Source organism: Pristis pectinata, chromosome 23, assembly GCF_009764475.1.
Source record: "Pristis pectinata isolate sPriPec2 chromosome 23, sPriPec2.1.pri, whole genome shotgun sequence".
NCBI classification, from domain to species: Eukaryota; Metazoa; Chordata; class Chondrichthyes; order Rhinopristiformes; family Pristidae; genus Pristis; species Pristis pectinata.
Window position 1 is genome coordinate 18,714,598 of NC_067427.1, and position 17,115 is coordinate 18,731,712.

Sequence of the window (17,115 nt, forward strand, 5' to 3'; positions counted from 1 at the left end):
TATTTTAAACTTAAATTTTCTAACAATCCCCTGTGGGACTTGAACTTATTTTCCCAGTCATTTAGCACAATGCTCTTGCTTTTAGATCCTATCCCTCTATTATTGAAGACCAGGATTCCATACACTCTTTTTCAGCAGCCATCTCAACTTGTTCTGCCACTTTCAAACATTTGTGGACCCACTCCCCAGCTCTCTGTTTCTGAATCCTCTGTAAAACTGTGCCAGTGAATTAGTGTTGCCTCTCCTTGATCTTCTACCATCTGCATCACATGTTTCTGCATTGAATTTCAAATGCAGGCATCTATCCACAGTCTGTGACTGTCCTCCTCACAGTATTATGTGTCACATTAGGTGCAATCTTTGAAGTTAAGCTCTGATTAAGTTGTCTAACCAGGTTAGTAAATTAGAGAGAGCAATGATCCTTACACCATCCTCTGGGCTCCCACTCCCCACCTCCCACCACTACTCCCAGCCGATCCCTTTTATTACCATGGGCTTCTGTACCTACCGGCCATGCAAATGCACTGGAATCTTCCAATCAGGTCAAGGCAAGTTGCATCATTCTGGCATGGACTGGACATGCACTCGTTGAAGTCCAGCTCACATCGAGGGCCATGATACCCAGGCAGGCACTGGCACATGAAGGAGCCCAGCGTGTTAATGCACTTCCCTGAATGCTCGCAAGGGTTAGAACCTGTGGAAGGTCACAACAAGAAAGAGCTTTAAAAGACCACCGCACAGAGTTTTCTGCCCTCCCTTACTCCCCCGCTCCTTCCCTCCCCTGCCTTCCTCTCCCTCATTTCCTCCATCAGTCTTGCTCCTCCTTTAGCCACTTCTCTGCCTCCAGACTTGTAGTTTCTTTCCTGTGAGTCCAGCTTAAGCATGTGGTTCAGAAGCTGGAATTTCTCTCCCTCTTAGCATCATTCTCAGTGATCCAGCAAGGCACCACTGAGGGAAGAGTTAGCAGAACTTCATCGCAAGGTGGGGGAGTGAGGGAGAAAGAAACATGAAACCAAACCAAAGGATTGAAGGCTTCCTGCATTACCTAGAGAGCACTCGTCATCATCCTGCTTGCAGGCGGTCCCCGAGAATCCTGCTGGGCACATGCAGATGGCCTTCCCATTGACAGGGTTGGTGCTGCAGTTGGCTTCCTCGTGGCAGGGGTTACTGATGCAGGCATCGTCCAGATGACACAACAGGCCTACGGAACAGGCAAAAGGAGAGGATCAGCAGGGAGAGTATTCCACAAGCAAGCAGGCCATTCAGCCCATCCAGTCTATCCTTCACGCGTGCAGTATCCCAAATTCCCATTCCGTCAATCACCCATCCAAGCCTTTGCTGAATGACTGGCTTACACAAGAATTTTACAGTGTGGAAAAGCCATTCGGCCCAGCTGGTCCATGCTATTGCTTATGCTGAACACAAGCCCTGTCCCATCTCACGTCATCTCACCCCATTGCTGATTCTTTTCTTCCATTTCTCCCTCAGTTCCTGATCGAGCTTCTCCTTACACGGATTGTGCAATTCAGCTTAAGCACTTCAAGAGGAAGTGAGTTCTGCACTCTCTGGGTAAATGAAATTATGCTGCAGACTTTGCTAGGTTTATTAGTGACTTTCATACATTTGAGACCTTGGGCTTTCTCTCTTCCACAAGTGGAACAGCTTCTCCACTATCTGCCTATCAAGCGCCTTCATTATTTTAATAACCTCAATCAGGTCACTCCACAGCTTTTCTCTATTCCAGAGAGCCAAGCCACAATCCTTCCTGGTGGCTGAAACCTGTCAGTTCTGCTGTCATCGTAAATATTTTGTTTGCACCTTCTGCATTTCTTCTGAGTCACAGGGTCAAAGAAGATAGAGCACGGAAATAAGCCCGACCACATCGACCATCGGCCACCTTAATAATTTGAAGAGCAGAAATGGCATCCAATCGAAGTTCTACAAATTTGCTGCAACTTCTCTACTTCTGAATTTTACTTTGGAAGTGATGATTGCTTTTTTTTATTTATTCACCAGCAACTTCATTAAGTTGTGATTCTCGGTCTCCTTCGCACCTCCAACCCATTAGTCTCTCATTATCCAAGCAGTATATCTGTCCGTATCCATCCTACCAAATGGCAGATCCTCACACATGTGGATCAGTGCGAAAGATCAGATATGGGGAAATGTCAGCAGCAGTAAAAGGTCGGGCCCAGTGAAAATTGGTACGGTTAAAGATCAATGGTGGTAAAGGAGCAGAAACAGCAGGGTTAGAGGCAGCGAGAACTCAGAGGTGGTGAGAGGTCTGAGACAACAAAGGTCAGAGGTGGCTTAAGGTCAGAGTGAGAGGACAGCGGTGATCAGAAGCTGCTTTAAGACAAAAACAGCAAGAGTTCAGAGATGGGCAAAAGGACCGAGGCAGTGAGATCTCAGAGGAGATGACAGGTAGGAAGCAGTGAGATCTCAGATGTGATGATAGGTTAGAGGCAGGAAGCGGTCAGAGGTGACGACAAGTCAGAGACAAGGAAGGGCTAGTGTGCTATATGAAGACGCTTGTTTTGTACCTGTCCTGCCGTGGGGACACTCGCAGTAGAAGGAGGCGACACGATCGTGACACGTAGCCCCAGTGTAGCAGGCAGCGATGGCACAGTCGTCAATGTTCTCGCTGCAGTCATCTCCAGTCCAGCCGTTGACACAAACACAGTTGTAGCCTCCATTGCTGTTGTGGCAGGTGCCTCCGTTCTGGCAGGCGTTGGGCTGAAGCTGACACTCATCCACATCCTCAGTACAGAACTGGCCTGTGGTGAGGGGATTGGGGGAATGGAGAAAGGAAATCTTTCAGAAAACCAGTAACTAAGCCCCTGACCAGAAAACCTGAACTGTAACGTGTGACAGAGGGAGGGGGTCTGGTGATCTTCACCTACAACCTCCCAGCTATGATACAGGCAGGGAGCTGGGCTCTCCAGACAGTAGAAGCTTCTCCTCAGCTGAAGAAGATGAGACGTGTGCCGACTAAAGAGTAGCCAGGGTTCTTGCTCCCAGTTCCTTCCTGTGTGATCCCCACCTCCTTGAAGTGAACATCATGTAACCATGCTCTCCATGGTTGAATATGCCACAGCTGAGCAACCCTTTGGAAGGGGTGGGAGGCCATTTGTTAATGAGCCTTCTCAAAGAGGTCTCTTATCCCCCTGGACCTCTTTCAATGGCAGTACCTCATTCCCATGAGGTCCCCCGACAGTGTGATGATAGTGAAATGTTCTGCCTCTTTGCAGGATGTGACTATAAAGTATGACACCAAGCTGACATAAGGACTGGGATCCAAAGGTTGTCAATGGCGCCAAAAAGGAAAAGAGGGCGGTGGAGAGGGTTAGGACAGGAATTCCAGAGCCTAGCACTAGGGCAGGCGAAGGCTTTCGATGCTGGAGTAATTACATTCAAAGTTACTCAAGAATTTGGGAGTGTTATCATCAAAGGAGTGGTGGCCCAAGAGGCCCCATTTCTTGGAAAGAGACCACTGATTCTCAGAACAAAAGTAGAATACCTCTCACAGGAGACAGCCCAGCAGGCTTGACATGAGGCAATCTGTTGGAGTATTTACCTGTCCACTCCGGGGGGCACTGGCAGTTGTAGGTATTCACCCCATCTACACACAGCCCTCCGTTGTCGCACTGGTGCTCGGGGCAATCGTCCACATTCACTTCGCAGTGCTGCCCGGAGAAACCTGTCAAACCCAAAGACAGAACAGTCACTTGGTAATGTCCCGATAAATAGGCTCAGGGGCAGGGTGATGATGGGTGCAGACTATATCGTCTCCTTGACAAGAGACACCGTGAGTGTCGAGGGTGAAATTGGGCAGACACGTGGCTGCCTAGAAATTCTAATGCACCTAAACAACTGCTTAAGCCATTGGTTTCCTTCTTCATTTACACCTCAGGTGTGGTGCAGTGCTGGAGGTGAAGGGGGAGACAGTGGGGTCGAAGGACGAAGGTAAGTCACTGATTTACCTGGCTGGCATTCCGTGACGGGCTGTGCTGGGGAGAGCACTTTGACCTCGGAGTGGCCAACCTCGGGCATTGCCCAAACATTGCTATCCCGGCCCCCATGCAATAATTCCAACAGCAGCATTGCTCTGACAGCCAGGAGCACAAGGGAGACCGATGGTCAGATGTTCCAGAATGATGCTAAACTATCTTGGAAATGGTCACCATTGTGTTTCCAGAAAAAAATATATTTTCAATTGGATGAAGGAAGTAGCACCATGGGATTGAGTTATTTATGACTCCAAGTCTTCCAAAGAAATAGAGGGTGGAAGTAATGGCTTTTCGTTCAATAACCCTTTTACATCCTCATAAGTTTTCAAAGTGTTCCAGAACCAGGAGTTATAGGTCAAATCACTGTCGATAGGAAATGTGGCAGATAATCAGTGCACAGCAAGATTTCACAATCAACAACAAGATAATGACCAGAAAATCTGTTCATTTCCAGATAAATACTGGCCTGGAAGATTGGCAGAAATACTCCATCTGCTCCACTGAGGGCAGATGATGCCAAAAGACAACAACGGCGCAGTGCAGCACTCCATCAGTAGCACACTGGCAACATCAGCCTCAATTTTGTGCCTCAGTCTCTTTTTGAAGCCTTTTAACCTTCCAACATAAGCAACAATAACCACAGAGTCACAGCTAAAATCTTTCAGGTTGCTGTGAAAACCCAACCAGTTTAATAATGTTCCTTCAGGGAAGGAAATTTGCTGTCCTTCCCTGATCTTGATCAAAATATGACTTTAGTCCCACAATGTTGCTTATCCTTTATTGAAGTGGCTCAGTGAATGATTTGGTTGCATTAACAGGAATGGACAACTCAAGTTGACCTTTCCAGCAACACCCATTTCCTCTGAATTAAATAATAAAAAGACTTAGACAAAGGAACGTAGTTTGTGGTTGCACATTTTGTTGACCAGTTTTGATGTAATTTGTCCTTTATCTTGTTGTCTATTTGCAGTAATCTCCAGTTGTATGTTTGTTTGTATTTATGTGGTGTGCATGTGAGTATGTGTCTGCCTATCTGTGTATGCATCCACATGTGAGAGTCTGTGTGTGTCTCTCTCTAACAATGTGTGTATCTGTTTGTCTGTCTATGAGTGTGTGACTGTGACTCTGTGTGTGTCTGTGTGTTTATGTGTGTCTGTGCGTCTATGTGTGTGTATTTATGACAAACCCACATAAAACAGATTAATATTTTATTAAAGAGGTTTAATAAATGAAAAATGTAAGAAAATAATAATTTGTGCCTATCACTGCAAAACAGGAAACTGCACTCTACAGAGGTCAGAAACAGGAAGTTAACTTGTCAAAGCCCAAATTTCCTGCCGCTTACAGACTTAACCCCTGATTGCAATGTTCTGATATCCTGGCCAACTTGTCCTGTCCTCCAACCTGCAGAAACTATTCCAGAATCTCTGCAGTTTTGAAAGGTGATAACCAATGTACTTCTTATTTCACCCGCCACTTCTTTCAAAACTTTGGAATGTTGCTCGTTGGGTCCTTGGAATTTATTGGCTTTCATTCTCACCAACTTATCCAGCACTGTTTTGTCCCCAGTACTAGTTTCCTTCAGCTTCTCATTCCTGCTTTATGTTTGATTCTTTAGTACGTCCAGCAGATATTGTTCTGTCCTCTTTCATGAGGATGGACACAAAGTATTCAATTCCTCTATCATTTCCCTGTTTGCCATTATGAATTCTCTCATCTCTGTAATCATATGACACAGCAGTGTATGTGCACTGAACTCCACTTCTGAAACTTAGTTGCTTAAACTTCCATGGAAAGAAATTTCAGAGTTGGTATTCAAAGCACATTTATTAATATCTTGTGCATTTGGTACAGACAACAGAGGACAAATTTCCAAACCATTTTCCTTTCCCCCGGTACACAGGAACAGGAGGGACTCACTCAGCCACTTTAGCCAGTTCTGCCATTCTATTAAATTGTGGCTGACCATTTCATAATTCCATCTACCTGCCTCCACTCCCTTTAGAATCATAGAGAGATACAGCACGGGGAAAGGCTCTTCAGCCACCATGACAACCATCAACCACTTGTTTACACTAATCCTACATTAATCTCATTTTTTAATCTCCCCACATTCTCATCACCCCCGCCCAGTGGTCAATTAAACTACCAACCAACAGGTCTCTTGTGATGTGGGAGGAAACTACAGCACCCTGAGGAAACCCAAGCAGTCACAGGGAAAACATGCAAACTCCACACAGAGGTCAGGATTGAACCTGGGCCTCTGGCACTGTGAGACAGCAGCTCTACAAGCTACACCAATGTGCCAGCCCGTGTACTGCTTAATGCATTTGCTAAATAACAAACTGAAATGATCTCCAACGTTGAACGTTCTTTGGGGAAGAGGTTACAAGATTTCCATTAGCCTTTGTGAGAAATGGAGCTTCCTGATATAACGCATGAATTGCTCCCCTCCAAACGTCAGGTTATGCCACCCTATTCGGATTACCAGCCCTCAGAGAAAGCGGCTTTACTCTTTAATCTATAAATTTGCCATATCATTTTAAATATATTTCTCTCTGTCCCAGATCTGAACTTCAAGTGATGAAAATAACTTCAATAAAACTTCTATCTGATAAAAAGAAGTCTTTCTTTCAATCCTGATAAAGACAATAAAATAATGAAGGCACCTTGTTTATAAATAGTGCTTATAGTAACATGTTGGAAGGCACTTCACAGAGTCATTATCAAACTAAACCTGTCTCTGAGTCATATCAGGAGTTGTTAACAGTGAGACAGTGAAAGAATTCAGTTTAGGAGAGTCTTATAACAAAGACAGAGGTTTAGAGAGGGAATTCTACAGTTTAGAACCCTGCCAACTGAAAGCACACGATCAATGGTGGTGCAATTAAAATTATCTGTAGGAGATTACAGAAATATCAGATGGGTTTGTGACTGAAGGAGATTCAGGCACAAAACCACCTGATTGCCGAAACAGAAGCCAATGTAATTCAATGAGAAAAAGTTCTGAGTGAGCCAAACTTGAGAAGATACAGGCAGCCGACTGTTGTTTGGAATGAAGTTTGCAAGGGGGCAGAACGGGAGAGGCAGCCAGGAATAGCGTGGGAATAGCTATAGCCTGGAGGCAATATAGTCACACGATGTGTAGACTGACTGGTTATGAAAAGCCCATGTTGCCCTTTGTAATTGCCCTTTGCTGCACATTGTCCAACAGCTCGTGAGTATAAGGCCGAGCTGTTTGCCCTGCTCTGTATCACCAGATCTCCACCGAGAAGCTCCACATCAGTTCAGTTTCTCCTTTATTTTTTGTCTTCCTCTCCCTTGGCTACTACTTGTCTATGGTTCCTCATTTCCCAATCTCCCCTCACAATGTCCCACACCTGTCTGACAGCAGTCCTTCTAGGTGAAGATATACCCACAGTGCTGTTGTGTAAGAAGTTGCAGGATTTAGAGGGACCAGTGATAAGATTTCCAAGTCAGGATGGTGTATTGCATGTGGTGGATGGCACCATCTGAAGCACCCCTGCAAAGTGACATGACACCCAGACTTGGAAGTTTATTGCCACTCCTTCTAAATCCTGCAACTTCTTACATGACAGCAGTGTGAGAGCACCTTTACTAGAAGGACCACTGTGATTCAAGAAGGTGGCTCAGCTCCGCCTTCTCAAAGGCATTCAGGGATGGTTAATAAATTTTGTCTTCGCTAGCAACATCTCCATCTTGTAAATAATCTCTTCCTGACCTATCTTCCCTTGGGTGTTGGTCCTTTTCATTGGTTCATGATGCATAAGGAAAAATCATGCATGCCAGCCTGCATGGTTATCAATTATAATTGGGTGGGTTGCAATGCCCCTCACAATCCAATAGCCAGTTGGTATTCAAAATCTGATTGATGCGGAGATGAGTCAGATCAGCAGGTTCAGGCTTCAGAACCGAGATGCACAAAAGAGTTAGAAGGACACAAACTGGGAGACAACGGTAGCTTGCGGACAGGCAGAAGAAGGGCGTGTAGAGAAAATTATGGATGGTTTGATCGAATAAATATAACGGAACTATTTCCATTGGCAAAAGGATTGGAAAGCAGAGGATCCAGATGTGTTAGTATAAGAAAACTTTCTGTTATGCTGTGTATTGTTGATCAGCAGTATGCTGCTTGAACTGGTGATGGAAGCAAGTTTAACAGTAACAATAGGATTGTGTACATGCTGGAAGGGAAAAAAAATTGTACAGGGAAAAGCACGGAGACTGGGATGAATTAGCACAGTCGGCAAGGTGGCTTCTTTTTGTGCTGTAAGAGAATGGGTCCATAAATGTAAAAAAGTTTATTTTGTATAAAACCTGCTTCTTGGCTATGTTCGGGGTGATGGGAGTCAGGGCGGATTACACAAAAAAAAGTTTATCAAAATTCCAAGTTCTAAAATAAGGAAGGGAGATTTCCTTTCCTGATTGAGTGCACCAAGATACACTAGGACGGGATGACCAAATGTTGATTAACATTACTCAAGGCTTGATCCCAAGATCAAAGAGGGGGAGAGGGAGAGGGGATATGTGAGAGGGAGACTGAGAGTGGAGGAGTGAGCGAGGTCCCCAGACATTCACTCCACTCACCAGGCTATAGTGCCTATGTCTGTCTGCAGCTGGAGAAGGTACAGGAAGCTGCTGCCCAGATGTTTCCTCTAAGATTAGCAGCTTCAATCACAGTGCCCTGGGAGAGTGACACAATGAGCCCCTCTTGTCCCAGAGCCAAAAACTCTGCTCTGATCTCTCTACCCCACCCCCACACCCTCCCCCACTGGTCTCACTCCAACAGGACGAAGTCTTGAATATTAAATGTTTCCCAGCTTTCCAATTTCTATGCTATGTATAATCCCAAATCCTTCAATTAGATTTCAACCTGGAACTCCCAAATATGGAGGCTTTGCCAGGATTATGTGTGGATCCCTGGAAATTCTTATCCCATTGCTAGCATCAGTGCATTGACTTCAATGGAATGAATTTTGAAGGGTGGTGTTACTTTATCACATGTTTATTGCTTCTAATGTGAGACGAATTTCAAGGGAACTATGTATAAATCTGCCCCAAATTCTCAATTGCATCCTTGCCTGTGAAGCTGCCTAGGTTTTATATAAAAACCACCTGAACCTGATTAAATACCAGCCTATAAATCACAATGCACCCATATTATCTATAAAAACACCTAACCCTTTGATTAGATATCAGCCTGTAAACCTCTTCCTTGTATCCACCAATCTGAATATCAACCAGCACAGCACGTAACACACCTGTAGATATCTGTTATTCAATATAAATATTAACCAAACCACTCACTTACACCTCAGCATGTAATTCAATCCCAGGTATCCATTATTGTACACATCAACCCAGCTCACTTAAATCCCTCCACACGATCCCTGCAGTTAGTTACACCATACTGCTGCATGTGTGAGCAGGCACAGAAGACTAACACAGGGAGTTAGGCACTTACCTGGAAGGCAGGTGCAGTCATAGAGGGCATCACCAAGTGGACGGCAGGTCCCTCCGTTCTGGCAGGGCGAGGGGGAGCAGGGCACGTAGAGATTCTCGCAGCGGCGACCTGTGTACTCAGGAGGGCAGGTGCACTGGTACGAGCCAATCTCATTGAGACAGGTGCCACCGTTCCGGCAAGGCGAAGGGCTGATTCCACATTCGTTGACATCCTGCTTGCAGATGGGGCCGTGGAATCCTGACGTACATCTGCAGATATAATGGCCTTCAAATGCCACACACTGCCCTCCGTTGGCGCAGGGGTTGGAGGCACATGGGTCAGCCTGTTGGCACTGCTTACCTGGGCACCGGAGTAAAGCAACCATTCAGTTCAACAGTGGATTACACAGCAAGGAAAAGGTATGTCTACAAAGGCTCCCATTCATGGCTCCTATACACTCCTCAGCATCAGAGACTCCAACTACATACTAAATCACCTACCAGCAACTCCACTCACCCATTAAACCTCCCCTCACAGTTGATCAACACTGTGAACCATCAAGGCCCTCTGGATAAAGGAAGGGCATTCAGTCCCTTAAAATTATGCCAGCTTTCAATTCCACCGTGGTTAGTCTGTAATATAACTTCATTGTCCCAAATAGGTTCCAGAATTCTTCAGACTACCTCCCCCCCACCCCGCCAACAACAAAACCCCATCCATTTTCAATTGATTCTCAGCCTCAAGAGCTTCTGGGGAAGAATTATCCTGAAACAATTCAGCTCCAAATTTAAGCTTTTGGCCCCTTATTCAGGAATCTCCCCAGCAGAGAGAATTGATTCTCTCTCTCTCTACCTTCCCAGCCCATGTATATTCTTCCCCAGTATAGTCCTGACATAAGCATTTTCACACTCCACAAAGAATCTATCCTATCATGTACTGCAAGTAGTCTATCAGTGTTCCACAAAACCCATCCCCCAGTGAGGGTCAGTGTATGTGGGACCCATCCCCCAGTGAGGGTCAGCGTGTGTGGGACCCGTCCCTCAGTGAGGGTCAGTGTGTGTGGGACCCATCCCCCAGCGAGGGTCAGTGTGTGTTGGACCCGTCCCCCAGCGAGGGTCGGTGTGTGTGGGACCCATCCCCCAGAGAGGGTCAGTATGTGTGGGACCCTTCCCCCAGCGAGGGTCAGTGTGTGTGGGACCCATCCCCTAGTGCGGGTCAGTGTGTGTGGGACCCGTCCCCCAGCGAGGGTCAGTGTGTGTGGAACACCACCCCACTCTCACCATTCTCAGATATCAGGCAGCTGCAACATACCTGCCCAACCTGGTGGACACCGGCACTTGTACTCCCGCAGGCTGTTTGTCAGCTGGCAGCTCCCCCCATTGCGGCAGGGGCTGCTAAGGCAGGCATTGTCGATGGGCGTGAGGCAGAGGCGGTCCGTGAAGCCCAGCCTGCACGTGCAGCTGTAGTCAATGGTCTGGCCATGAATAATGGGATTGCAGGTCCCCTCGTTCTTGCAGGGTGAACTGCGGCAGGGATTGTGAAACTGACAGCGTTCCCCGAGATACCCTGGACTGCACCTGGAAGGGAAGATGATTACAGCCCATATCAGATACAGTATCTGTACATTTTATTGGACACAAAGCAGAAAGACACTTTTTTTCAAGGCCTTTAAAGACCCCAAGGTCATTTACAGGAGTGTAAGTACAGACACGTAAGTTCAGGTGGCATACCAGGCACAGTAGTGTAGCAGTTAGCGTAACACTATTACAGCGCCAGTGACCCGGGTTCAATTCCGGCCACTGTCTGTAAGGAGTTTGTACGTTCTCCCCGTGTCTGCGTGGGTTTCCTCTGGGTGTTCCGGTTTCCTCCCACATTCCAAAGACGTACGGGTTAAGAAGTTGTGGGCATGCTATGTTGGCGCTGGAAGCGTGGTGACACTTGCGGGCTGCCCCCAGAAAACTCTATGCAAAGATGCATTTCACTGTGTGTTTCGATGTACATGTGACTAATAAAGAAATCTTAAATCTTAATGTCCATCTTAAGGGAGAGGAATGCTTTAGGGAGGGGGCAGGAATTAGAATGAGGGGTCTTGAGGATGTGGGTCACAAGGGATTTGAGGGTGGGAAGGAGATGTGAGGTGCTCATGGAGAGTGGATAGTGTGGAGGAAGAGGTGGCAGAAAGGGTGAGACCACTCACTTCCCAAGAGCAACCTGTTCAGAACAATGGCTTCCTGCTGCTCTTCAAAATTCTACCATTGAACAAAGAACTACTGCCAACAGGTAATATGCTCCTTAACCTTGATCCCAGCCCTTTGGATCACATGTTCCTCAGGCCTTGACCTGTCTGTCAGGTTGCTTCTATTTTTCCTGCTCGATCTTTGTCCCCTTCTCTCAGTTCTACCTTCAACTCCTCCTGCCAGGTTACACATGGTCTGACCCTCCATCCCTACACCTCCCGGCTGGAGTCTCCTGCCATTGCACAGCCAGAGTTCATCCATGCATTTCTTGGAGCTGTCCCATCACACAGGATGGCCAACTCTACTAGGATGTTAGTCACCATTGGATGCCTGTCTTGTCAACCTTTGTGTTGCCTTGTCTTCTTCATGACCAATCAAAATTCAGTAGCTTCATTCTTACCTGACTGGATCATTCCTGACTGCCATTCAGCCTATTTTTTTATTATTAAAAAGCCATAAATTTAATCTCATTCTAATATCTATTGCTTGTTTCTGATGCGCCAAGTCCTGATCACTCATCACCCCATGCAGACTGACCCACACTGGCTCCCAGTTCAGCAATAACTCAGTTATAAAATCCACATCCTTATCCTCAAACCCCTCTACAACAATGCTTCACCCTTTTCCTGCAACCTTCTCCTCAATACCAATTAAGAACTCTTGGGCCTCTAATTTCTACATCGACGCAGATTGTCCAAATAAAAACAGATGAGTGAAAATCTTATTAAGACAGTTTCCCATTTGGGTGGTACAGTGGCACAGCTAGTAAAGCCACTGCCTCCTATTGCCAGAGACCCAGGTTCAATCCTGACCTCGGGTGCTGTCTGTATGGAGTTTGCATGTTTTCACTGTGACCACGTGGGTTTCTTCTGGGTGATCCACTTTCTTCCCACGTTCCAAAGACTTGCAGATGGATAGATTAACTGGCCACTGTGAATTGCCCCTAGTGTGACGGTGAGTGGTAGAATCTGGGGGGGAGTTGATGAGAATGGAGGGAGAATAAAGAATGGGATTAATGTAGGACTCGTGTAAGTGAGTTATTGATGGGCGGCACAGACTTGGTGGGCTGAAGGGCCTGTAACCATGCTGTATCCCTCTATGACTTTATCCGGCACTGAGATCCTCCAAACCCCAACCACAACCGTCTTCTCTAACCTACTAATTAAATCATTGATTAAACATGCACACAATGGACCCAGCACTCAGGGACAGGCATCTCCCCAAGGGAGATGTGATGAAAAACAACTCAATGGCCAAACGCTTCCAAAATTTTTCCCCACCCTCACTCAGAGGGAGAACAGAAATCAACTCACAGAAAGCAGCCCTGCCTCATGCACAACCATGCCCCCACCCCAAGACACACAGAATGAATGGAAAACTCCAAACACGAACACCCAATGTTGCTGGCTCATAAGTGAAAACAAGCCATTTGGCGACCTCCACCACCCAACCCCCATCCTCCACCAATGCCCCCTGCTCTGCAACATTCACACATGGCTGATGGCTTATCCTTTGAGCACAGGCTTCAAGAGAAACAATAACATGTTGGGAGCTGGGTGTGAAAAGAGGCCCCTCTTCAAACCATCTGTTCCCAGAGGCCAACACAATGTAGCTGATTGGCTGCTGATGGACAAAAGGAAAATTAAGAGAGGGAGGTCTTCAATTGGCCTGACCAGGCTATGGCTGTTTGATTTTATTACTACAGGGAGGGAGGGAGGGAGAGAGGGAGAGGGAGAGGGAGAGGGAGAGGGAGAGAGAGAGAGAGAGAGAGAGAGAGAGAGAGAGAGAGAGAGAGAGGGGGGGGAATGGTGTCACCATTCACCAGGAAACATGAAGCTGCCTCTGTCTTTCAGTGATGTTATTTCAGACCTCCCGATGTGATGAAATTCCTCCCACTTCCCCCTCCTGTCTGCTTTAACGAAACCTCTGTCAAGACGTGATCCGATGTGGTAAGAGCTACAAGGGGCAGGCTTTTCTCAGTGCCCCTGCCGGCATGGGTATACATCAACCAGCACTCTGCCCACCTTCCTTCCCACTCCAGACACTCGAGCCACATAGCTTAGGCTGGTGGAATGTGGGAAACATGGCAGCAAGATCCCACAGCCGGGTAATGTATCCAAACCTTTCCCATTTCCAACTCTATCATCAAGTCTACTTCACTCTTTTGACTTCCTGTTTCCTGTTTTTGTATTAGTCCTTTGCAATAATGGAAGAGGTAAATATAGTCCCCAGGTTGATGGGGGAACTGATTAAGGGGTCATTTACTTAAGGGGTTTGATTAAAGGCTTTGATGGGTGGATAGAGAGACACTATTGCAATGGAGGGGAGTAATAGAAGAGGGTGGCATAAATTAGGGCTAAGAGTTCTGGAATAATGTGAGGAAGCATTTCTTCACACTGGAGACCATTGCACTCCTGCCCCTAAATCCTCACGGCTATCAAAAGAACATTTTAGAACTGAGGTTCATGCATTTATATTGGCAAGAGTTAGGGGGGTTACAGAAACAGAGTGGCAAATGGAATTGACATACAGATCAGCCATGTTCTAAGTGAACAGCTGAACAGACGAAGGGCTGAATGGCCTCCTGTGGTGGCCACACTTCCAGGGCTGAAGAATCAAGCGTGAGCAAGATGGAAAGGATCCAAAAAAGAGAGGGAGAATAATCTTCGTACGTTTCATTGTCATAATTTATAAAGAGGCAACTCTGTTCTCACTGGGCAGCAGGTGCTCTATTTTGCCTTTACTCTTTGACAAAGTGCCACAAACTGACGCAGCTAACAACAGCACAATCTTTTCTTGTTTTCTCTTGAATTGTGCACATATAGAAAAAAAATTTCCAGCAGATTTCACAAAGAAATTTTCATGTGTTAGAGAGGGATGGGAGTGGAGAGTGAGAAAGTGACAGAGACGGGAGAAAGTCAAGAGAGAGCAAGAGACAGAGAGAGAGACGGGGAGATGGAGATAATGAGAGGGAAGGAGAAAGAGAGAGAGAGGCAAAAGAGGCAAAAAGAGATAAAGAGAAACCAAAAGAAAGAGGAGAAGATAAAGATAGAGAGAAAGACGAGACAAAGAGAGGGAGAGCAACAATGGGTGCCAAGAGACTCAGAGAGAATGGGGAGGAAGAATTGCATCATCTGCTCGCTGTGAGCAAGGCCTCGGAGCCTGTCAAGCAGCAGGTGCACATGGTAATGAGGAGAGCAGCTGCTGAGGCCTCTCCGTCAGAGCAAGCGGCCTGCAGGAGAGTGTCCTGACAAAAGGGAAAGGAAAGTGAAGAAAAGGGGAATGTTCAGAGTTGGCTGCGAATGCATCGGAGTTTCCTGCTCATCTGACCATGGTGGCCTTGTGTCCCCCAGGCTCTGAGGAAGTGCCAGGCCCGAGCAGGGGCCTACGTCCTGACTGTGCTCCACGGTACGGTCTAGAGGACAGGATGCAGGAGAGAGGACTGGGCTGCATGCCGTATACTGCTTGTGCAGCCAAGTAATCTGTTACAGAAATATGATTAACAAGGTGCCAAACTGCACTCAGTCCTGACTGTAAACTCTCTGCCTAACCTGAAGCCTCAACCCACAGGCTCCTGGCATGTTCCTTGCCCCGCCAAGCTCTGATTGATCCTGGAAGGTCCTCAGTGCCAAACCCCAGGTGCAAAAGGTAAACATTCTGTCCCTTTCACACCCTAGGATTTCCCACCTCACGGACACATGCAAGCAGTTAAAAATACCCAGAGCACACACAGCCAACAAAATTTCACATTCACTCAATAAATTGACAAAGATATGTTAAAGAGCCTGATGACACTCTCCAAATTAGCCCAGGCAACAGCTACAGACGATGGAACAAAAGTGGGCTCTGGAACCCATACCTTAGCGCAAACATTCAATCCCACTTATTTTCAATCTGTGACTACAATAAGGTTCATTCCCCCAAATAACACCATCAACCTCCTTATAAGCACCTTTCACAAAGCAAAAACATCGTAAAGCACTTTAGAGAATTGCTAACAAACCAAGGCTGAGCCACATAATGACACAAAAGTACAGATAACGAAAGTAGTAAGAAACAAGTAAGTTTTAAGGAGTGCATGAATGGAAGAAAAAGAGACAAGTGGGGATTAGGGAGGGAATTCCAGCATTTATGGTTTTGCCAGCTGAAGGCACCACCAACGGTGGTGGAGTGATTAAAATTGAGTGGCAGGGGTGAGCACACGAAGCCAGAACTGCAAAAGCTTAAAAAACTGCAGGCGATTACAGGAATTGCAAAGGTCGAAGCTCTGGAGAGATGAAAATATGGAATGAAATTTTAACAGTGACATGTTGCTAAAATAAGATCTAGTGAAGGTCAGTTAACACAGAGGTGTCAGGTGAACAGGACTTAGTGCCTTACGAGATTTGGATAATTTCACAGTTATAGGGAATTTAATGATGTTAGCTCATCAGGAATGTGTTGGCAGAGTGAAGCCTTAATGTGACAAGGACCTGCATTAGAGCTTCAGCAGCTGATGAGTTCAGGCAAGACCATATACCTTCCAAAGGTACAAAGAGAATGCTCTCTCTTCCCAATGAGGGTGATTGTCTATGGAACCTGAATCCCACCAAGTGTCAGTATGTCAGTGTGTATGGGACCTGCCCCTCAGTGAGGGTCAGTGTGTGTCGGACCCGCCCCTTAGTGAGGGTCAGTGTGTGTGGGACCCATCCCCCGGTGAGGGTCAGTGTGTGTGGAACCCGTCCCCCGGTGAGGGTCAACGTGAGTGGAACCCGTCCCCCGGTGAGGGTCAGTGTGTGTGGAACCCGTCCCCCCGTGAGGGTCAACGTGTGTGGAACCCGTCCCCCAGTGAGGGTCAACGTGTGTGGAACCCGTCCCCCAGTGAGGGTCAACGTGTGTGGAACCCGTCCCCCAGTGAGGGTCAGTGTGTGTGGAACCCGTCCCCCAGTGAGGGTCAGTGTGTGTGGGACCCATACTTAATGACAGTCAGTTCCATTAGAGGAGGAGACAGGGAAGAAAGCATCATTCAAGATATTAAGCAGCAGTATTTAAATTACACCTATTTCTGGCATTGCCTGTGATTCCCCACTATCCTCCAGAGAACGTCAATTCTGAAAACCTTCAGGTCAACAGTGAAAATACACATTGGAATGATTATTTTTCTTCCTGTCACACAGGGCTGGTTTTCTCTTTGTCCTGTCCAGATGCAGGGGGCCTGGCCTCCAGAATGAAGAGCTCTAGTTCAAGGGCCTAGCAAAGCCCCAGTCCTAGCCAGAGGTCCTGCACCTGTCACAGCCCCAGACTCAGATCCAGCATTAGCCTGAGTCCCAACTCCAGCCCTAGATCCAAACCCAGCCACAGTCTCAGCTGCAGAACTGGGTCAGGTACAGGCCCTGCTCCAGCCATAAGATCGTAAGATACAGGA

At 46.8% G+C, this 17,115-nt stretch overlaps 1 protein-coding gene across 1 annotated transcript in view; it reads right to left on the reverse strand.

Moving 5' to 3' along the window:
• LOC127582231 (neurogenic locus notch homolog protein 1-like) overlaps positions 1–17,115 on the reverse strand; it is an 81,962-nt gene that overhangs the window by 40,482 nt on the left and 24,365 nt on the right. The window contains exons 3-8 of the mRNA XM_052037367.1: positions 10,786–11,051; positions 9,496–9,834; positions 3,578–3,700; positions 2,544–2,777; positions 1,046–1,201; positions 509–694 (exon numbers count right to left, since the gene is read on the reverse strand). Of these exons, the coding sequence (XP_051893327.1) occupies positions 509–694; positions 1,046–1,201; positions 2,544–2,777; positions 3,578–3,700; positions 9,496–9,834; positions 10,786–11,051 (1,304 nt within the window). The remainder of the gene's footprint in view (positions 1–508; positions 695–1,045; positions 1,202–2,543; positions 2,778–3,577; positions 3,701–9,495; positions 9,835–10,785; positions 11,052–17,115) is intronic.